At 42.7% G+C, this 24496-nt stretch overlaps 1 protein-coding gene across 1 annotated transcript in view; it reads right to left on the bottom strand.

The window, feature by feature from the left end:
* Positions 1-24496, bottom strand: part of RNF217 (ring finger protein 217) — a 110739-nt gene that overhangs the window by 35214 nt on the left and 51029 nt on the right. Inside the window, exon 2 of the mRNA XM_084776795.1 lies at positions 8737-8970. Coding sequence (XP_084632921.1) covers positions 8737-8970 — 234 coding nt within the window. The remainder of the gene's footprint in view (positions 1-8736; positions 8971-24496) is intronic.

Here is a 24496-nt window from a genome sequence, read left to right as displayed (position 1 = left end):
CAAATGATGTTTTCCTGTAAACTCACCATGCCAAGAAACCACTCAAGACAAAGAATCCAAAATAAAGAAAACTGCAGAAAAAATTTTACTAAGTTCCCATATCCCTATAAAATGTATTATTTTTATGTTTGTGGGTTCATGTGTTTTTTCTGCACATGTGTGTGAAGGCTAGAGGTCAGTGTCTGATGTTTGCTCTATTGCACTTTTTTTACTTTTTGAGACAAGGTTTCTCTGAACTTGCAGCACACCATTTGGCTATGCTGGTTAGCCAGAGGCCCTGGGATCTCTCTGCCTTTCTCTGAGCCTCCCCAGTGCATGTTGCCATCCCCAACCTTTATGCCAATGTGGGGAACGGAAGCCAGGTTCTCCAGCCTGTACATCAAGCATTTTACCAACTGAGCCAATGGCCAACCCTGTAATTTTAGCTAAATCACAAAATCCTTACTTATTATTTTCAAGATGTTAGACAGCATCCATCTAGGAGGGAAGCATCGTGAAGATAAGAGCTACCTCAGTTTTCCAGGAGGAATTTCTTTTCATTGAACAGCAGGTTAAACATGCTCTTAATAATGAAATGTAGTCATCAATTCATTTGCACCAGAAATTTATATAGCATCTGACTGGCAGGTACTGACCGTACCGATTTGGGGGCGGGGAGGGCACAGCAAAGAATGAGACTATCTTGTCCATCGTGTACTTATTAGGAGCAGACAGACATGAAGTGAGGCAGCAATAAAATCGTAGTCTGCCAGGGCAGAAGCTTGTACAGTCAGTGCCCTGGGAAAGATTTTTCATGGAGGGCTGGAAGATAAATTATCAGAGAGACGGTGGCAGAATGTTGCTGTACCATGTGAAAAACCCTGTGTCAGGCAGAGTCTACCTGGAGGACTAGACAGAGCGCCGAAAGCATATGCAGGAAGAGACAGTACACTGACAGCCCGGCCTGAGACAATGGTGCAGCTAGCTCACCCTGAACCTTGCTGACCTACTCAATAAACAGTCTGGAAATTCCTATAGCCCTGGCATATGCACCAAGATGCACAGTGGTTCAGACACTGCTCATATAAATCATCTAAAATTTGGGCTATGGTATGTCCTAAAGATTCTAATCAACGTAATAAAGTATCAGAAAACACGAGTTCCCCTTTCCTTCCTTCCTTTTTTTTTTTTTTGTAGATGGGTAAATGTGAAGATGTCCAGATATTGTAGAGGGGCAGTAAAAGAGTCTGACGTGAAGTTTCAAACACCTCCAAGAGACACTATCTTGATCCTTGTATCTGCAGTGGCCAGACAGTCTCCTCATGCAGAGGTCCAGAGTCCTGCTCTCTGAGATTTTAGTGTCTATTAGGGTTTCTTCTAGCACGACATGAATCTTTACACTTCATGAGGCAAGTGTCCCTTAACAGAGACTAGGTGTGGTCGACTGAATTTTACCTGATGGTCACCCAACAGAGATGAAACCAGGCTAGATGAGAAAAGATAATGTTGGTAAAACTGGGGACCCAAAGGAGAGAAAAGACACAGAGAGTCCCACACAGGATACAGTGTAACAAGATGTCACCCTTATCCAAACATGTACCTTGCTAACCTCCCACAACACCAACTTCATGGCTAGTGTTACATGATCGTAGTTTCATACACATTTGTTACACAAAATTTTCACCTCAATTACCTCAAAACTTAAAAGATTTTTTTTCCAAGCAGGAGGCATGTTTTTCTAGGGCAATGTATCAGAAGCTGCAAAGCGGGACCACTTACAAAGAGCACCCTGCATCCTCACCTGAGATGACCACTTCATAACTCTCTGGAAATACTTTAAAGCCTCTCTCTAAACTCAGACAGCAAGGCCTAAGAGGTGAGTGAGTTGCCATCTTGCCTCAGGACCCACTTTCCCACTGATGTATAAAAGCGGGGAGGAAATGGAACATTCTGCCTCGAGTTGCCTAATCTCCTGGCCAGTGTGGCACCTCACTGGGTTTGTATGAACGGGAGAGTAAATGAGAAAAGGCAGACGATGAAAGAGGAGAAAGGCACAGCCCCAACCCTTCTTGTTCCTGAACATTTGACACTGTACACTAACACCAGCCATGGCTAACTTACCCTCCTACTGGATGCCCAACACCGGAGATGATTTTCTGATTTTTTTGTTCTAAAGACTCAAGAGACAATATGATGAAGAGAAACAAACAAAGTCAGTTCTAAACACCACTAAGGTCTATTTCTGTTGGCTATAGGTCTGGACAACGACGACAACATTGATGGTTGGTGTTTAAGGGTACATATAAAACTAAGATATCAGGTTAATTTCAATATTTGGCCGTTAGAAGTTGAGGGGAGGAAAAATCTCTAAAAATAAGGCTATCTTATGAAATCAAGAAGGGGGGAAAAGGCAACTTTGTCAAGGCACTCCATAAATAAACAAAGAGATGCATGTATTCATAAAGTCTAGTTGTCTTGCATCATAGCTGAACATTAATAAACACTTCATATTTAACATATGCAACACGCCCTTTGTTTAACCAGCTTCTTTAAATCTGGCTGGACAACTTCATTTTTATCTCTCTTGAGCAAGAACATCTGAGAAACTACAGTTGTGTTCTGTCGGTTGCTGACATGGATGATACATCAATCCCAAGAGAAATCAGTGTTTGTCAGGAGCTAAGCTGACCCTGTTGGCTGACCAGCAGTCTGCTTCTTATTTGTAAATAGTCAGCTGGGAGAGAGGGGGGGGGGAGGGGGAAAGGGAGAGAGAGAGGGAGGGAGAGAGAGAGGGAGGAGGAGGAAAGAGAGGGAGTGTGTGTGTGTGTGTGTTTGTGTGTGTGTGCGTGCGTGTGCGTGTGTGTGAGAAAGAGAGAGAGAAAGCACACTGTCACATCTGTGTTCATGGATAAGCCTGAAAAAAAAATTGCAAATAGAAAGATATTCTTCTGTCATTTAACCAGAAGGAAAGTCAAGCGCCCTTTACAACACCCTGGCTCAACAGTCTTCTGAAAGCACTGAAGAAGTTATTTTCACCACACACATATGAAATAATGTATGTGTGCAGCTATAGGGCACGATTACCCAGAGGGCTTGTGATCAGCACAGAAGGGTGGGAAGGTGCTAAGACTGTAAGACGGTTTCTCCAGGACATCTGAGAGGCTTCTCCTTGTGTACCTGAGGGTGAGTCACAGCACCATTGTGCAACTCAAGGCAGGTGAGCTTAACCCTTGTGGGGAGTGAAGGGCTGTGGTTACCTTTACCTTCAGGAACCACAGTGGCGCCTCTGACATCTTCCCTGTGTTGCTATGCATGGCCTTCAACTCACACTGAGTCAGAACAAAGAGGTGGCTCACTCTTAGTCTACACTTGGAAGGAGGAGGGAGCTTGGAGTTGAAGGACCTCAGTCAAAGACAAGTAGCTACTTCTGATCCTGTGTGGCAACCTGTTCCTCTCCTCCTCTCCCTGCAACGGTAGAACAACTTCACTCTTCTTCCCCATCCCACCCCTCAGCATTTTTTTCATGTCTGTGAGTTTAGTTATTGTGATGGCTGTTTTTGGCTGTCAACTTGACTACATCTGGGATTAATTAAAGCCCAAGTGGCTGAATACACCAGTGAGGACTTTTCTTATTTATACCATTTGAAGTGGGAAGACACACTTTTAATCTGGATCTTTTTCCAAGGCAGGAAGATCCACCTTTGATCTGGGCGACATCTTCGAGTGGCAGCCTATATAAATGGCATGGAAGAACGAGGCTCTTTGCTTATGCCTACGTGCTCTCAATCTCGACTCATTGGGAGTAGAGCCTACCGCATCTGGATTTTGGTGCACAGTGAAGAACAGCTGAAACATCCATGCTCATGCGTTGAACAACTACGGATTCTCCCTTTCATTGGCAGACAGGTAACGCAACGCTGGTCTAGCTGGACCACAACTTGTAAGCCACTCTAATAAATCCCCTTTCTTTTTTTTTTTTTAATTCTTAATTTTTTCTTTTTTTTTCTCCTTTATTAATTTATTCTTGTTACATCTCAATGGTTATCCCATCCCTTGTATCCTCCCATTCTTCCCTCTCTCCCATTTTCCCCTTATTCCCCTCCCCTATAACTGTTCCTGAGGGGGATTACCTCCCCCTGTATATGCTCATAGGGTATCAAGTCTCTTCTTGGTAACCTGTTGTCCTTCCTCTGAGTGCCACCAGGTCTCCCCCTCCAGGGGACATGGTCAAAGTTGAGGCACCAGAGTATGTGAGAAAGTCATATCCCACTCTCCACTCAACTGTGGAGAGTGTTCTGTCCATTGTCTAGATCTGGGTAGGGGTTTAAGGTTTACCGCCTGTATTGTCCTTGGCTGGTGCCTTAGTTTGAGCGGGACCCCTAGGCCCAAATCTGCCTATCATAATGTTCTACTTGTAGGCTTCTAGGACCCATAAATCCCCTTTCTTTTTTTCTTTATTCCTATCTTCCTTTCTGTCATCTCCCCCATACACATGTGTAAATATATATATATATATATATATATATATATATATTAGATAGTTGTATATGTATATACATGGTAGATAGATGATAGATAAATTCTGTCAGTTCTGTTCCTCTAAAGAACTGACTAATAAAGCTACATGTCTCTCTTCCTCCAACTTCCTAATATTGATGACCTGTATAAACCACTTCTGACACATGGTTTGGATGTCCCAAAGGGTCTCTGTACTTTCCATCATCAACATAGTTCTAACTCAAGTGAATTTTCTAAGACCTAAACAGTGTACCCTGTTGTTCTTCCAAACAGTCAATATCATCGTCTTCTACCCCTACCATCCACTTCTTGGCCTATCATTAACTGCATCTCTACTCTTTTTAACTCTACGCCTTTAATACTCAGGGCTGTTGACTGTGTTACCCTTGCCTAACAATAATGACCACAGTGGTTTCTGCCACATGTGGAACAAGTACTATGTGTGATTTCATTCACCTCTCACTCTCACTATACTCCGAGAGCACCAGTGCAATAACTACCCCCAGGTAGAAATATATAAACTAAGTTCAAGGTACAGAGAAAGTGTGATGGGTTGATAATATAAAATCACATTTAAGGGGGCTGGAGAGTTGGCTCAGTGGTTAAGAGCACTGTCTGCTCTTCCAAAGGTCCCTGGTTCAATTCCCAGCACCCACATGGCAGCTCACAATTGTCTGTAACTCCAAGATCTGACACCCTCACACCAATGCACATAAATTAAAATTAAATAAAAAAAATTTTTTTAAATCACATTTAAGGCTGTGTTCTGACCTACTTTCGTAAACTTGACCTTCTTTAATGGAACCTTTCCAATCTCTCTTGTCTTTTCTTCTCCTGCACTCCCAGCGCTTTCAGCCTATATTAATTACAGGAATATATTTATTATTATTTACATGTTGGCCATTTATCAGTTCCCTTAGGAAGTAGGTTTCATAAGCACACTCCCAAGGTCATAGTTGTTTATCAGCAGCGAATGAAGTCAGCCTGGGCCTCCTGGAGACCAGGTGGAAGGAGAGGCCTTAACCAGGCAACTACACAAATGTACCGTCAAACCACACATGATAATCGCTATGGAGATGAACTTCCGCTGTGGGTGATGCACTCGTCTCTAGTTGTCATGGGAGTTCATTTAAGACATACTGATTTTTCTCGCTGTGAACTTGCTTGCAACTTGACAGGCATTAAAGTATGACATCAAGGCATTAAAGGGACAATTCACGCTACTAATTGTATTTTTAAATCAGAAATTGAAGCCAGTTCTATAGAAATGAAATTGTATAAAATTTTGACCTTAAGGCATGAGTTACAGGGAGAAGGTGATGTAGATATTTTGAAGGAAAAAGTAAAACTGATTTGACAAGGTTGTTTCAGTATAAATTTCTCAACTCAGGAAAGCACTTATTCAATCTGATATGAATTTGACAGTGTTTAGAGTACAGCACACTTTATTCAAATTACTGCCAGATGCAAACTGTTAACTGGGGGCCTGAGAGGACAAATGAGCACCCAGGAGTCCTGATTATTGGCAAATGCTCTATCCTGTCTGCCCTGTTGCCATCTGATAAGTACAAATATTTAACAAATGGTCTTTACAAAGAGCAGAAAGGAAAGGTCTGGGCACGGCATTAGACCTCAGCTCATGTGAGCAGCACCCACCCAGCTGGAAAATGACCGTGATATCTTTAATAGAGTTCAGCCTGAGACCTAAGTGCTTCTGACTTTGACAGCTAAAGCCATAATAAGTGCACAGAGTGACTGTCATCGTAAGAGCTAGATACTGTAACCCGATGATTCAAAAACAGTACTACTACTGAAATAAACAATCACAGTAAAGGACTTTTTTTGACATACACCAAACATGGAATTACAGGCAAGCCTTTTGGTTTGTTAACATATGTCAGAGTTTGAGTACTTTGTTATAGCAAATTGGAGGTGGATTTAGTTATTGGATTCATCACTCCAAGTGTCAAGACTCTAGTGTCAACTTACAGTGCTACCCTTTATGCATATATGCCATGGAGCTTGCTGGCATGACCATGTTGATGCCCTCCTTACCTCAGAAATAATTTTGAGCATGTAAATGGGTAGAGCTAATGGACAGCTTGGAGTTTAGTGATGAGAGATGCCTACCGAACAGTACAGTAAAAGCAGTAAGCGGTATTGCTTCGGGCATTCCTGGAATCATGCCTCAAACTATGGACAGCACAGAAGGGGGATTATATGTATCTCAACTGTTGGGACTTCCTCCTCTAGGATAACCAGGGGCAACACACCCACACTCAGCAGTAGCCTTGCTCTTGGTGAAATCTGCATAGCAGCCCTGCTGTGAGTTATGCTGCAATTTGGATCTGCAATGTCCTAAAGGCCCATGATGCCTGTGAAGTTGGTTTGCTACCTACGTGCTAAGGTTGTGATGTGAAACCTTGTGGGGTGGGACTTAGGAGATGAAGACAGGTCATTGTGGGTACATCCTGAAGAAGTCCTGAGACACAGCCGTACTGAGACTCAGCCTTTCCCTCCACTTTTTGCTTCCTCTGTCACTCTACAGGTCCCTGCGACTCACCACAGGCTGAGAATAGCAAGGCAATGCAAATAGTAAGTCACTGGCCAAAGCTAGGAGGTAACCTGCCCTCCATGTAAACTTCGTATCTCAGGCATTTTGTCACAGTGACATAAAGCCCAAACCCTGAAGATCTGAATTGCTTTATTCTGAACATTTACTTTGTACTAAATTTCTGCTCTCTTCAAAGCATCTTTTCTTCTCCTAATCCATTTGTCCCTGCTTCTTTGTTTAGCTACAAGCCAGCTGATAGACACTAGAAGAAGCCTATTGTAGGGATATATTATCCAAATACGTTTGGTTCACTCAAAAACAACACATAGATAAATGTACGGCAGTGGCCTCACTGTCCTGTAGTAGGTCAGGCTCTTACTGAGGTGTGACATGCTACAAGACGGTTGTTCCGGGTAGAACTGATGCACTATGGTGTCCTGACAGCTCCCTAGGCTGCATCCCACAGCTGGGCATAGGATCCCTGTCTTTGGTCTTGCCCTTTTGTGGCAGCTGCTGAGTGCTGCCGGTCTGATTGCTCTCTGATACCTACAGAGGTAACTTCAAACCTGTGAATACATCCTACAAGACTCAGCCTGACCTGCTCTTACCCATCTTCCCAGCTGCCTCTCCCTTCCTTCCCTGCTGTCAACAACACACCCAGCCCCTGCCTCTGGGCCTAAGCACTGACTCACGCTTTCTCTGAAATGCTCCTCTTATGTCAGCCAGAAAAATTCCTTCTCCGTGAAGCCACTCCTAAGGTCCTAGTTAGTGTCTATCGGAGTCTCCTTACAAATGTGCATTACATATGTTCCTTTCTGCCACAGATTACATCTTAAGCAGCGTCCCCCCCCAGCCCCCCATGTCTATATGGTAAATAAAAGCTTATTCCTAGTGAGAGGTGTTGGAGCTTTAGGAGCCAAGGCCCAATGGCAAGCCTTTGGGTCACTGAAGGTCCCCTCTACTGAAGGTCCCCCCCAGCCCCATTCCCCACTGTCCTTTGCTGTGCAACCACAAGATGAGTAATTTTTCTCAGAAGACTCTCCTACACTGGTGCAAAACAACTAGGCTAAAGGACCCTGGACTAAACTGTCTCAAAGTATCCAACAGATGACATAAATCTTTTCTCTTTATAAATTGATGATTGTAGCTAATTTTTTATAGTAACAGAAAACTGGCCAACATACCTTTCTGAGACTGTTTTGAAGCAGGAACTGTGTGTCACGTCTGTTTGTCACCCAATTTAAGTAAATGCCAAGTGTATTTGACAAATAGTGGATGAATGATGTTTTATACAAGTTTTGTTCATGACAGACAGAGGCTGAGAACAAGGAAATTGAGACCACTGAAAAAGTCAAGCTCATTACTTAAAACAAACAAACAAACAAACAAACAAAGCCCTAGTGTTTATTTAGCACTTGGTAATAGTGATGACTGTCACTCTAAAGCTTAGCCTTTCTATTGGGCCATTAAAAGAATTTCCAACATAATTAAAGAAAAAACTTCAGCGTGCTCTCTTAGCATGGGTCTCCCAAGACCGCAGATCAGAATCACAGGCACCATCTGCTTACCTGAGGCTCTGGATAAGGGGTAAAGGAAGGGAGCCCAGGTAATGCCTGCCACCAGTCGGCCTACTGACTTCTTCAATCCTGTGACCTTTGACCTACCACTCTGGCAAGCATGCTTACTTTGTATCTGCTTTCTGATCTGGAAGGAGTGGGGATATGTCCTTTTTTCTTAAAGGTTGTGAAGTGTTTGCACTGAGGACACGGCTTGGTGCTGGAGTCAATTCGGCCAAGTTCCAAGAAATATTTATACTTGATGGAGTCCTCGTGGGTTAAGTTGTAGACCACAGTTGTTTCCTCCAGGAATTCGAAACACTCTGTGATTGGGCATTTGATTTCAACTTGGCCAAGCTGTACCTGTGTGAAACAACAGACAGAAAAGGAAAAGACCACTGGTTATTAAGGTTCTTTGTTTTTGCACATAGCACTAATTATTTCATGCTTTTAAGAAAAGATTATCAGCTTTCTTTCCAGATAACATAATGAATACTAGTCATTTTGAACCATATATTGAGTACCAAAAAACGTATATCTATAGGATGCCTAAGTGTCCTCTGACAATTATGTTTGTGAACTTATTTGATGATCCACAGGTTCATTAAAGAAGCAATCAACCATCCAACTGTTTTGGAAACTGCTGGATCCGAAAGCTTGCAGGCAGCGAGCCAGCTACAGGGCGTGCAGATGAGTCAGCGTCCTGGGACCTGGCAACCAAGAGGCATTTCAGAGAGTTCAGCCTCACTGCAGTGTTTCAGCCCTATGCTTTGGGCATATTTTTTTAAAAAGAGATTTTATAAGGTGCTTATGTTTAACAGCTAATAGTTTATAACAATCATGACCCAAGATTAATATTTTCTCTGCCCCTTCCCTGACAAACACACAATATGCTCTGATGTCATCACAATCTTAGAAATAAGTAGGAAAAGAAACAGAACACACTGGTGTAAGAAAAATAGGAAAAGTCTGGGTTGCTGAGATGGTTCAACAGGTATAGGTGCTTGCTTGACCGTCAACCTAATGATGTGAGTTCAGTCCCCACGCCCCACACAATAGAAAAAGAAGGCCAACTTCCAAAAGTTGTCCTCTGACTCCACATGCATACTTCGGCACAAGCAAATCCCCTCCCTTACACACACACACACACACACACACACACACACACACACACACACACATGAACAAAATATAAAACAGTTCAAATACATTGGTATTATTATGACATTGTAAGTACAGTGATAAAATCTGATTGTAACTATGAGCAAACTCATCAATAAATGAGTATTATGGAAGATATAAAAAAAACACCTGTTTGTGACACATTTTATACAACTTCAATGTGAAATTATATGGTAATTTCTACCTTAACAGTATACTAGGATGCTGGCCAGCCTCCTCCACATTATCATCAGGTTAGTTCGTGGCTTTTCCTGGCCATCACCAAGTCCTCCCCAGCTTCCTTCTCTAACCTTTAACTTCTTACCTACTTCCTCTCAAGCTTGTGTGAGATGAACAGCAAAGTCAGAAGTGCATGTTAGCTAAGGTTTTTATTTTTAGTTGTTCTTCGCAGCCACGTTTTATCTCTTCTCCAGACCATGCCTTCCCCGCCTTCTCCACCTTACTCTTCCTGCATTCTTTTCTCATGTGGGTGGGTGTGTTCTGTTTCTCAGAATGTAAGAGTAGCATTACAAGACTTGTAAGATCAGATACTTGTAATTGTTCATCAAGTGAGTTTCCAGTGTTGCCCTTGATCACATGGGAGGGTGGAGTGTGGAGGACATTATGGTCCCCTGGCTCGAGTCTCCCTTCACTACTCTGGAAAACATCCCAGTTCCCTTTTATTCAAAGTTTACTTTCTTCACAGCTTAAAACGGGATTGTGTTAACATTTTTCTGTTTTAATAGTCATGTTTAATGTGAGTGTCATATAGTTCCCATTCCAAATGCTAACAGTAACATTCTTGGTGTATCTTTCTCTCTCAGCTCAGGTCTATGGTCTTCTGAATTCATTAATGCTGTAAGGTATCAGGACTAAACCAGATTTTCAGATAGTTTCACTTTGTAACTCAGGTGGGCCTCCAATTGCATTCTTCCCCTCTCAGCCTTGCCTTTACCCCTGGCTTTTCAACTACGTTTTATAGTAAATTATTTTAAGTTACACCTCAAGAAAGAAGCCATTATAAGCTCTCCACAGAGACAAAAATACCCATGGAACAGTAAGAGTTTGGGATCATGACATTTGTAACAAATACTTAAATGGCAAAATGTTGCTTATTTTGATATCCAGTAAACATTTGTGAAGCCCTGTTCAGAACTAAGCACCCAGTTAAGCCAGGCCAGTGCTTATCAAGGCCCAAAGTGGTGATGGTTTTGGCCTGACAGAGTGGTAGAGGACGTCATCAGAAGATGTGGGAAGCTTGGTCACTTCAGCCCTGGGAGGATCAGAGTAGCCTTCTTAGAATGAGCGAAGCTTCAGATTGGGAGCCAAAGATCAACGGGACTTAGCCAATAAGGATGAAGCTGCTCCAAGCAGCCAAAAGAACCAACATGGTGAAAGGCCTGGAGGCAAACGCAGAGCTCTCTCGGGCAGGGGTCAGTTCTACTCACTCCTAGTACCTTGACTCACACAGCAAGCATTCATCTGAACTTAAGATCACATCCTTAACAGAGAGTTGAAAGTAAGATTGGGCCCCCTAAGTATGAGAATAGAAGAAGCTGTAAACATGAGCTTGGATCAGAGCACAAGGACAGGGCCTTACCTTGAGGACCCTGGACAGTTTCCCCTTTAAAAACAGTCAAGTACTCAATTCTTAGCATATGGAAGCAGCCTCTCCTACTGTAGGGCTTAAGGGCCTGGGCTACCTGTTCCAAGCTTGCGACTTGGGTTGAGCCCTCCACCCTCTACTTTTGTATTTACTTATTTTAACCAAGCAAGCAGTAACGATGGAGGTGGCATTTTTATGGCTATCTGGGGACAGTTGTGCCTTGTGGAAATGCCATGCAGTTTGGAGAACAAAGCCATCCCAGGCATCCCAAGGACGAGGCTCTCTTGTTGCTCGTTGAGCAGAGGGTGTTTATTACGTGACCACACTGGGATGCTGTCCAGCATCCAGCTGTAGGCACCTGCTCTTCTCCTTCAATGGTTCTTGGCTCTTCCTGCAAACTGACTCCATTTCCATGGATACCTTATTTCCTATAGTTTTCATATGCTCTACTCTCTGTCAAAGCTCCCGAAACCCTTACCCCACACCACCGAGCCAGTGATGGCACATAGCATTTTACTGGTCATGGGGAGCATGTGTTACCCAAGTGTGCACTAGGGTATCTCCATCTGGCCCCCTCTCTTCTGGCTTCCTTTGGTATGACACAGACCTGACTTCTAGCAGAAGTACGCAGAGGTCCTTGGGAAAGTCTTCTGAGACTTTTAAGCTTCCCGGCCTATTCTAAACTTGCACATCCAGAATTTGAATTTATTTTAAGAAAGCCAGTAATTGGCAGTTGGGACAATGACTCAAGCCTTTCAATTACTCACACTTCCTCCCAAGAACAACCCCCCCCTTCTTGTGCACAGTGTGACTAGTGATCTAGGTGACTCTTGGCAGAGACGTGTATCAGTTTAAAACCAGTTTTCTCCAAACCTTATCTGACAAGTATCTTGAGTAAGTATCTTGTGTATTCATCTATTTATCCAGAAATATATATTCTATTAATTCAAGGATATACTTAGAAAAGCTCTTTAATACTGAGAAAGTACAAAGTGTCTTACAAGCAATAGTTGATAAGCATTAAGCTGAAGCTGCAGTAATTTTACTTCCTGGGTGGTACATGGCAAAACAGCATATTCTACAATTATTCACCAGATAGATTTCTGCAAACTTGGGCTTCACGGGGTATGCAACACGAAGGACTCCTAGAGAGATTAAATGGTTACAATCTTTGCCATAATGGAGAAGTGGCAGCTTTACACTGAGCTCGAAGAGCCTGTGATAAAGAGAAAGTTTCCACAGGTGCAGGAACCAAGGACTGTGGTTCCTGCCTAGGAGGAACCCGATGTGCCTTTGTGCAGAACACAGGCCAATGAATGAAATTGACTAAGCCTGGGACAGAAATATTGAGATGAAGCTGTAGTGTCAAGTGGGATCTGATCATATACATACATACATACATACATACATACATATATGTGTGTGTGTATGTATATGTGTGTGTATATATATGTGTGTGTATGTATTTTTGCTGATCATATTAAGAATTCTGGATTAAATTATAAATTCAAGCAGCAGAGACTGAAGAGGCCACCCTCTAACCAGACAGGACTCTTAGTAGAGGGAGGTGAACACCAACCCACCCACAAAAACTTCAATCCAAAATTTACCTTGGCTACAAGATGTGCAGGGATAAAGATAGAGCAGAGATTGAGGGAATGCCTGGCCATACTGTGCCAAAGAGCCAACTCCTGACACTATTAACAACACTCTGCTATGCTTGAAGATGGGAACCCAGCATTGCTGTCCTCTGAGAGGCCCCACTCAACAACGGATAGAAACAGATGCTGAGACTCACAGCCAAACATTGGGAGGAGCTCAAAGAGCCTTGTGGAAAAGTGGGGGGATGGGCAAAAGTACCCAGAGGGAACAGGAGCTCCACAAGAAGACCAGGAGAGCCAACTAACCTAGGCCTGGAGGGGCTTGTGGAACCAACCAAGGACCGAGCATGGACTAGACCTAGACCCTTACACATGGGTACCGGACAGGCAGCTTGGTCTTCATGTGGTTCCCCTAGTAAGGGAAGCAGAGACTGTCTCTGACAAGTACTTGTTTGCATGCCTTCGATTACTCCCCCCACCCCCCGGCGGGGCTGCCATATCAGGCAGAGGAAGCACTCAGTCCTGATGCAACCTGAGGTTCTCGGATGGAGGGAGCAGTAGCCCCCCTTTTCTAAGGGGTATTGGAGGGGGTAGAGGGAGGGCAGGAGCTACGACTGGGGTGTAAAGTGAATAAGTAAAGAAATTATTTTTTAAAATTTATAAATTCAATATGAGTCACATCCAAGTTTTAAAAGAAGGAGTAACATAACACACTAAAACAAAACAAAACAAACAAACAAACAAACAAACAAACAAAACACTGTTCCATCCAGGAGCCAAAGTGCAGGCTAAGAAAACAGCAGCTCTCAGCTGAAACCTGGCTCCACCAGATGGCCAGGGAACAGGCTGCTGATGACTGAACTTGAGTAACTAAGGGTCAGCCAGTATGCAGTGAATTTTGAAAGTGAGACCAATTGAAGTCTTTTTTTTTAATTGTCAAAAATTATCTGTGTTTATGCTACACAGCATGATACTTTAAAATAATTTGAATACACTGTAGACTGGCTACATATGGCTGCAATATTTATTATTTTGGAATGGGAACACTAAAATCCTTATCATTATTAACCATAGTTACCATTTTGGACAACAGTCCCCTTGAATTTATTCCTAATTGAAATTTTGTATCCTTTGACCAACATTTACCCAATAGCCTCTATATCTTTCCCACCATTGCTGTCAGCCAGCTCTGGATAACTGCAGCTACTTCCTGCTTTCCAGGTTCTAAACTGACTAAGATCATCTAGCGTTTATCTTTCTGTCTGCCCAGTTCACTCAGCATGTCATCATTTGCAATGCTGTTGCGGATGACAGGATTTCCTCTTTTATTTTAAAATTAGTTTTGGGGGGTTAGCGTGTGTGGCATATGTGGAGGTCAGGAGACATGTGCAGGAGACCGTTCTCGCCTCCCACCATGTAGCTCTGATGGTCAGGCTTACTGGCAAGCACCCTTCCCACTGAGCCGTCTCCTCGGCCTGGCTGTGGAAACTGGCATTCCCACCACTAGTATCCCAGTGCTCACTTTCCCCTACGTGTTCCCCTACATTTATCCCTTTTACAGTTCATTGCAATAGGAACAAAAATAATAGGTATATAAAATAGATGAATCGATGCAACCATCCTTCATGACCATAACAGACTTTGCAACTTGGGTTTGGTGGTAACACTTCATTTAGTACCTACCTTTTTAAATCTCCCTGCAGAATAATTACAAACATATGGAGAAAATGGTAGGTAGGCATTATGAATCCTTAAGTATTCGTTCTCTCATTTAAACAACTGTCAACTTATGACCAATCCTGTTTCTTTGGGGACGTGACTCATTTAGTTCTTGCACCTTATTCTGAAGCCCAACACCATGTCATGCCATTTATAAATATTTTCATATGGCTCCAAGAACTAAGAAGTTCCTTTGCTACTGTAACTGTAATGCCAAACATCTCCCCAAGTGTCTACTGATATCAAATCGTTTTCAAATGTCAGCTAACTTCTAGTTGGAAGTACATTAAAGTTCTGAATATACATAAACTGACTTTGCATTTCTGTTGTGTTCAAAGCTGATGCCACTACTTACCATCGCGGAAAAATATGTTCTCCGTTTCTTCTGAACAAGTTCATTCTTGTAAGAAAAAAATTACTTAACTATAAAACAATCTCCAAGGTGTCAGCAGGAGACATAATTATCCACTTAACACCTGAGCTAGCTGGCTAATTTGCCACATGAGAGAACTCAAAAGTAATTTAGTGGCTGAGATGAGAGGGACCTCTGAGGTGATGGATTAATTAATTAAATTCTCCAAAGGAAAGGACAGAAAAAGGTACAATCTGGGGCCTCAGATTCAATTTGTCAAGTGTTTAGTCTGATTTGGACCTTGGTCTTAAGTGCCAGATATGAGACTTCACAGGGTGTTTACAGCCCTTTGCTCAATTGAAACTGAAGGACTTCACATTGCCTCTGACCTAACAAATGGAGAAGAGCGTCGAGACTCCTGCAGCATCTACTACACCTGCTGAGCGCTGGGTATCACAAGAAATTGTTTCCCAGCTCACTGCTTCCCAGCATCAGCAACCACGGGAAGGTAGACACTCTAGGGGCACATGTTTTTGTTTTTGTGTATGTTGGCACATGTGTTCGTGTGAGTGGATGAGCATGCATGTGTGTGCACATTGGTGTGGAGGACAAAGAGGAAGGACTAGTGTTTTCACTGACTGCTCTCTTCATTTCCTAAGCAGGCTTGCTCTCATTTTGCTATTCCACTTGTTGACTTGTCTCTCCCTCCTGGGTGCTAGGAACACAGGAAGTTGCCACCCCTACTGGCTTTTTCTGTGAGTGCTGGGGATTCACACTCCCATTCTCAGACTTGCACAACAAGTACTTTATCTAGTGAGGCAGCCGTCTGTACATGATTGTTTTTAGTTCACTCAGCAGCTTCCACTGTGATGACACTTTAGAGATTTTGGATGATATATATGGAAATCATCAAGCCAAAAGTTCTCCCAGGTACAAGCAGGATCAGTGCAAAGAAACTGTACCTAGGATTCTGAAGCAAAAACACCAAACGCACACATAAAATAATAAAATGGCGTAACCAAATTAAAAAAAAAATAAAAAAGGCATATCACCAAATGGAAAAACTTCAGCCCTAGGTGCCTTGTAGCTAAATTCACTAATCATTCAAGGACAAAATAACATTAATATTACACAGTAACTTTGGAAGAAAAGGGAATCACTGTAGTGTTTGGTTTTTGAGGTTAGCATAACCCTGATAGTGAAACCTGCAAAATAAGCTGCAAGAAAAACAATGCTGAACAATTTCTTCCATAGGCATTGATGCAAAAATCCTGGCAAAGTATTAGCAGACTAAAGTGACCACTACACAAGACTACCACGATGAAGTTGGCTATATTTCAAAAACTGCAAGCAAGATTATGAGTTGAAGCAATTTTAACATTAATAATACAAAGGAGCCTTTCTGGCTCTCTGAGCAGCACCATGGTGTTTGTCAAAAACAAGCACCCATGAAAAATGGCAAAGGGGAGCCAGGAAGAAAGTGGTTTGTCCATTTCCTAAGGAAGATCTGTCAGATACGAAAGCCCTGGATAGTTCAACACTGGAAACAGCGGGAACAGATGGTCTGAAAGACTCTAGGAACCAGAACTGTGCCCCCCAAGGCCTCAGTGGCTGTGTGTGAGAAGTGACGCGAGCCTTGCTGTGTGCATGTTGATGAAATTGATTTTGGGGCACTGACTTAACTACTAAGGATGTTTGGGGCAAGACTATCTGGTTAATTTCTGTGGAAATGATCTTACCTGGGACAAAATGTGTCCTACGGCCAAAAAATGGAGTCGGTCAGTAAGGACCTACAGATCACCATTAAACATTATAGGGTATTGTCACTGCTTTTTGTTACCCTCCAGAACATGATATTAAGACCCTGTTGCTGAAGATAATATATGTGTGTCAAAGGATACGGAGAAATCAAGCTGCTACCATCATGAAAGTTTCTCCTGTCCTGGCTCACTTTGACAGTACTGGGAGCCTCCCACGCTACTGCGGAACAAGCACCATCAACAATCTTACCCAGCTGTGAACCCTGGAAGCTATTTCATTACAATGACTAGCTTGACAAGATTGGCCCTCTAGTGTAATAGTGTCAGGGATGCTATGGGATTGACCAACCACTTTCTGATCAGATTTACATTGAGATGGAAATCAGGCCTGATACCACTAACTAGGCCAAAAGCCTGAATGTGGTTAAATCACTGGTCCTTGGGAAGAAACTAATATTATTCTGCCAAATGGACCCAGTATCAAACGTATAGGTCATGCACTCTTCAACTCTCATCAGAGAAGCGTCTTTTTTGCAGCAGCTGGAGGTTTAACACAGAGACCTACAACTGGTCAACATGCAGAGCTTGAGAGACTATGGAGTGCTCAGCGCTGATTGGGACATCTATATCACACCCTTCCTCTCAAGGGTCAGGGGTCACCACAAAAGAGGGGGTAGTAAGAATCAGAGCCAGAGGTAACAACTGTCAGCAGCGAAACAGTGGCTGCAGGCCATAGCAGAGCCATTGCACACAGCAGTTGTGACTTCCTGCACACCACTTGGAAAGGACCAAGCCGGCCAAAATCCCAGCATGGACGGGGAGGTCTCATTAAGTTACACTCGAGCTAAGGAACTATTGCTAATTGATGGCATCTAGTGTGGTATGGAGAGTCAGATTTCTCTGGGGATGAGACCCCTGAGAGGCTAGTAATGTTCCAATAGACAGTCCTACACCCTTGTACATACAGGAACTCAGTAGGAAATTCTTAAAAGAGAATATGAAATTAGGTAGGAGAAATGGTTGAGGGACTAGATATAAAGAGGAAGAGGAAGATGAAGAGGAGGTGTGAGGGTGTATTTGATACACACACACACACACACACAAACACACACACACACACACACACACACACACACACTCAAAAAAACAACAAAAAGGCAGGCTGCGATTACAGCTCGTGGCCATGTTAAGCCTACTGCCAGCTGTTGGTGTCATCTACTCTGCAGCAGTCTTACAAAAACACAGCAATCAGTGGGCAAGACCTCCCTAACCTCAGTACAGACACATGTGACATACTCAGAAGACAATGGCAGAAATCATGACACAGAGGCCTTGAAAGAAGAGGCAGCATTTTTGCTTCTGACCAGCACTGGGGAAACACAGGAGCAGTTTGCCAGTCAACATACCCCCATCAGGAAAGGATGAATCCTGAAGAAGGCCAGCTTTGAACTAGGAAAGCTCCTGGAGCCTCATCGTGAAGACAAGAGGTCTAGAGAGGCTCCTGCTGCTGAGCCCAGTGCCAGTGCCGGGCTTACAGCACCAGTCCAGAGCTGCTTAAAATTCATAATTTTAATAGTGACAAACTTTTTAAAGATCCTGTTTTTGAAAAAATTAAATTTAAAACACAATAAAGAAGAAAATTCATTTGATCATCACACACAAGAAATCATCTGACACATTCAACAACCATTGAAGAGAAGATCTTAGCAAACCAGGGTGGCATGGAGAGCCCCTTAATGTGATGAAGAACAGCTACAAGGACGCCGACAGCAAACATCGTAACTGTGAAACACTGAGTGTTTTCTTCTCAAAGTTGGACAAGGGACAGTTATGCTCCATGTCACTATGATTCAACACTGACTAGAGCTCATGACCAAAGCATGATGACAAAAAGAGGGAACGAGAGTGAAATGAGTGGAAATGTGGAACTCAGATCCCTCCGCTAGCAGATTTCATGGTCACAGATTAGACAATTCAAGTTCTAACAGGACAACTGCGAGGTAAACTACTAGAGTCATCTGGCTGTGGATACAGCAAGCACAAGATCCTGCACAAGATGCTGTGCTCATGTCAACAAAACAGAGTCCCTCGGGACTTCATGCACTCCTTGCATAGTCATTCAAGGCTTTCTCCACTCCACGTACGTAAATAGGTTAAATAGGTCCGTAACACACAATCTTATGTATTTATATATTGGCTATGAGAACTTAAAGATAGTATTTAAGAACCAGTGACATTTTAGGTGATTTTCCAACGGAGATAAACGTTAACAAAATATCTTCTCTAGAAATACCTGAAGCGTTTTGGAGTCAAAAAATCAGCAAATGACTTGAAGGACATACTACATTCTGGATCTGGAAGATTCAACACACTCAGACATAAAGCCAAGCCATGAGGAGCTATACATTCAAGTTCTGTGGAATTTCTAGCAGTTTTCGTTTTTTTTTTTTTTTTTTTTTTTTTTTTTTTTTTGGTAGGGGAAGTAGGCTCAAAATTATAAGATAATTTGAAAACACATATGGATAACCATGACATTTTCTACTGTTTGTGCTCCCCAAAACTCATATATTGACCATTTCATTACCATGGTAAATATCAGGAGACAGGGCCTTTGGATGATGATCACATCGTGAAGGTGGTGGGGACCCTGCAGGTGGGATTAGTGCCCTCTGATACACCCCAGTGCTTTTCCCCTTCCATGGTGAGAGGCAAGACTCCAGACACAAGTAGTCTCAGGGCTCAATTTTGGGCCTGCACTGGCACAGTAGTGCATGTGACAGGAATGTGTGGGCAAGCTTACTTCATGGCATCTACAAAGTAAAGAGCAAAGGAAAGGAGCACCCGAATGTCCCCTTAGCATACATGTCTGCCGGCGACCTACCTTTCTTTCATTAGGTCTCAACTCCTAAAGGAACCCCCACTTTCCTATAGCACCCCAGGATGGGAACAGGCCTCCCACATGTAAAGGCTTGAGGAGTTTCAATATGTAGCTTAGAACAGCTCTCCGGCTTTATTTGATTATAAAGGCATGAATGAACTAAGGACACACAGCAGTAAAACATGTTCTACAAGACTTAAACCTCATCAGGGAGCTACAGGAATTACAATAGTGTGATGCCGGCATAAGGACAGTTACGGCAACTGTGGGCCAGAAAGGAGCACAGAACAAAAACCACTCCATAAAAAAGCCAAACACCCACACAGCCAGCTTCCTCAGTAACTCCCCTGGGTTCTCATCCACCCAAATTAGTCTCACACAGACCCTTTATGTGAGGTGTGTGTGTGTGTGTGTGTGTGTGTGTGTGTGTGTGTGTGTATGAGAGAGGTGAAAAAAGGAAGCTTCCAAACACACCCGAGAAGCCTTTTGTAATGGAAAAATTTCTTACACATGACAGGAAAATATTCATTATAAAAAGTGTCGATTTAAACCTAGACTCACCAACAAACAGAAGAATAGAAACTCAAAATTATGAGATGGCATTCACAAAATAGAAATGACAAGTCTTATATTCAGGAAGTATTAAAAAAGTATAAAAATAGAGACAACAAGCCCAGTTTTTAAAAATGGTCAAAGGACATGGAAGAATTTCATAAAAGATGACGCCTGCATCCTGAGTGACCACGAAGTCCGTCAAGTGTGCTCTGGCCCATTAACTCTCAGGGAAGAACGACAGGATTAACAAACCCAACGCTCACAGCTCTTGAAGATTCAAAATATGGCCAGGGAGAGCTGGCTTGGTGGGCAAGGAACTGGTCAGGCAAGCGTGAGCACCAGACCTTGAAGTCCCAGAACCCACTGTCAGCCCCGTGCAGCAGCGCTCGTCTCTAAGGCCTGTGCTCCCATGCTAAGATGGGAAGCAGAGGCAGAATCCCAGGTGCTGGAGGGTGGGGCTGCCTGCTACAGTCAGCAATGAAATGACAGGTTTTATCTCAAGACAGAAGCTGAAACCAACACCTGAGATGGTCCTTTGAAACACTATGACAAGCACATATTCATGCAGCGTTTTCTCTCTCTCTCCTTTCTCTCTCTCTCTCTCTCTCTCTCTCTCTCTCTCTCTCTCTCTCTCTCTCTCTTTCTCTCTCTCTCTCCCCCTCCCTCCCTCCCTCCCTCCCTCCCTCCCCCTCTCCCCTCCTCTCTAACACACACACACACAGAGGCAGGAGGAGGGGTGAAAAGGAAGGGGAAAGGAGAAGAGATAGATTAAACAAATGTTAAGTAATTAAAATAACCATAATATTAATGGGTAACTGGATTTCATGTAACCAGATAGAAGTACTTTTCTACATGTAGTTATCCTCCTGTATTATTAAACATTTCCCTCTTCACGCTGCATTTTTATAATCACTTATTTAAAGTAAATTTAAACTCCTGTGTTTTAAGATTGTAAATTCTCATGGTTCTTCAACTAAGAGGTAAGAAGCAAAGCATACAAAGGGCAGGGCTCGGTTTCAGCCCGCCCGTTTCTTCACACCTTCCCCCAGAAGGCTGGCATGCCCTTCCAGAGACCCTAGGGCTGAGGGAGAAATGCAAGGATCTACCCTGTCCTCAGTAAACTCAAATGTTTGTGAACAATACTCACTCTTGTTCTCTTTACCAGACAACATACCCTAGAGCTGTTTCTGTATTAACGTTAAGTAGGTTTTACTCTTTTTCCATAACTCCTAGTACAGTATATCACTTTGCTGTAACTGCCATACTGGGCATATTGATATACCATTCTCAGTCTTTTGTTGTGTCACACAATGCTGGAATGCATACTCTTTTATATGCACTATTCAATCAGACAAAATTACTTATGGAAGATGAATGCCCTAAAGCAGGACTGTTGGGATAAAGGCAACGGATAGTACTAACTTGTCCTCCAGTGGACAGTTAAAGAGAGAGGGTGTGGTGGCTCACATCTGTAACTCCAGTACTCTGGAGGCAGAGAAAGGAGGACCATTAGGTCAGGAGCCAGCTGGAGCAACTCAGTAAGACTGTATCTCAAAACATGCAAAAAGAAGGCAACAACAGAAAACCTTATGGCTAATTTAAAAATAAATATGAATGAACTCATGTGGTAATTGGGTTTTGTGTTCACTTTAGCCAAAACCCTCTAGGTTATAGAAATGACAAAGCATCCTTCTGTTTCATCCATTCCATCTACCAGTGGACATTTGTGTTGTTTCCATAGCTGTGGCCAGGACTACAATGGGTACGGCAACACAACTATTATATATAAATATACACTAGTGAGGTCCCTGGATTATATGGTAGCTCTGCTGAAACTGTTCCTGTAACAGCTGTGATACCCCCACCAAACAAGGCACAGAGTTCTTTTTCTTCCAGAGTGTTATTTCTAAAAAGCAATTCTGGCCATCACATTTCATAAATTAAAATATCCAATATCCTTACATTCAAATAAAATGAAAATTCCTCATTATACGAACCCATGTCAAACAAAGCCCTAAGTCATGATTTGACCACTTTGGAGGCTCCCTATTTAACCCATCATGGGCTACGTCTCAATCATTTGTTTTCCTCTGGGCTCTTATGCATGCTAGGGCACAATTTATTTAGGACTTTTTTTTTTGTTTTTTGTTTTTCGAGACTGGGTTTCTCTGTGTAGCCTTGGCTGTCCTAGACTTACTTTGTAAACCATGATGGCCTCGAACTCACAGCAATCCACTTGACTCTGCCTCCTGAGTGCTAGGATTAAAGGCATGCGCCACCATGCCCAGCTATTTAGGACATATTTTATGTACATTTTTCTTATATAAATTTTTCATATCTTAGTATAGATGTCAAATCCTACTGAAAGACTTTCCTATTTTCTCAAAACTGAATCTGGTGATCTTAAACAATATGTATATTTTTGGCAAATGCTGCTTGCTCAAGTAATTTTATTTGTCCTATGTCAGAATAATTGTTTTTCCTGTTATCTTATAAACTTCTTAAGTTATGTCTTGCTTATTCCTGTACCTGCTACACCCTGCTGACAACCTGGCGCAGACACGTGTTGAAATTCAAAAAGAGGTTGACACCGCTTGCTTGAGGCTTTTTATATAATGATAAGGTGCCACTGATTAAAAGGGAGATAAAGTGAGGAAATGAGAATAAACAGTGTATGGTTCTGGACTATTTTAACAACGGTGAGGAGGCATGCAAAATGGCCCCACTCGGTGGTTATGGGGATAAACATGACCAGGCCTAAGCAGCAGGGCAGACGCATCAGGCTGGAAGGCCAGCCTCTTAAGAGATCACCCATATATCACCTGGCTAGCCATGGTCTTAGATACTACTGATGATAGTTAAACAAGGGATGTAAGAAAAAAAAATTCCGTAGCCCTCTCTGTCTGCCCATTCTTCACAGTGCAGCTTCCTGCAAGTGTTCCTGGGCATCTTAGAAGAAAAGGCAGTATTATGGTTTGGATAGTTAAGTGTCCCCCAAGAGTCTCGCATACCAAAGGCTTAATCTCATACTATGCCTTCATCAATGGACTGACCCACTGACTCATCCAAGATCTCAATAGAAAATTGGGAGGGAATGAAACTTGAGAAGGCAGGGCATGATTGAAAGGTAGACCTTGTACTTGGCACCATCCTGCCAATTCTCCCTCCTTCCTTGATACGATACCCCATAACTTTCCCTCACAACGTTCACACATCTCATAGCCCAGGACAATAGATTCAGCCAACCACAGGCTGAATCCTCTGAAACTATGAGCCAAAGAATCCCACTGAAGTTGCGTTCTTTTTGGTGTATATGTATAATATACATATTATATATATTATATATCCTATAGATATATCATATTTCATCTACATGTAATTCAGTTTAATATCTTGTTAAAGTATCCTTTATTCGCTTGATTTAACTGTCATCTTGGAGGCTTACTTCCTCTATCTGTTAAACTAGGCCTAATGCTGAAGCTTCCAGCCTCTCTCCAATCTAATCTAGGCCTAAAATATTTTCAGCTTCTGAGACTTACTGCTGGATAAGCTCATCCTTTCTAGCTCTTTCTGAACTCTGGCTGGCTGGTTCAGGTCAGCTGTTCTGGCTCAAACTTCTCTCTCTAAGCTGACTGATTCTATCTGGCTTCTCTCAGCTTCTGACTAAATTGCTCTGTTTGCCCTCAAACTAACTCTAGCAAACTGATCTAATCTTTTTGCTCCTTCTCATTCTCTGGCTCCTTCTGCCTTTACCTGTGCCTTGTTTGCTCTCTCTTCAACCCATCCTGGTAAAACTGTCTCTTCTCTGTCTGCCATGCTCTCTTCTCAATCACCTCTCTTTCCTCTCAGTTCTTGTAGGAATATCCTATTCTGTCAAATCGTTCTCTGATTTGTCACTTTTTCTGCCTCTTAATTAGACATTACTTTCAAACATGGCTGCTTCCTTCTATAAACTAACTTTACCTTCATTGTTTGGGATTAAAGGTGTGTACTAAGGGCTTGTCTGTGTTATAGCCAGAGTTGCCATATTGCTGGATTAAAATCCTTGTACAATATCTTACCTTTCCAGATCCATGCAATGTGAGCCCTTGTTATGGTACTGCCATCCGTGACACTTTCCAGTATCCACAAAGCAGAAAATATCTGAACATTCTGCAACCCTGCAAGCCGTCAGCAAGGAGCCAGAGTCAACCCCCACGTGGACTCCGCATCCAGCTTAATGTACGTCACTGAAGTAGGATGAATACCTCAGTGCAA

This window comes from Acomys minous (assembly GCF_964271855.1).
Source record: "Acomys minous genome assembly, chromosome: 3".
Lineage (NCBI taxonomy): Eukaryota > Metazoa > Chordata > Mammalia > Rodentia > Muridae > Acomys > Acomys minous.
Note: the sequence above shows the minus strand (reverse complement) of the source record. Positions and strands in the feature narration are given on the sequence as shown.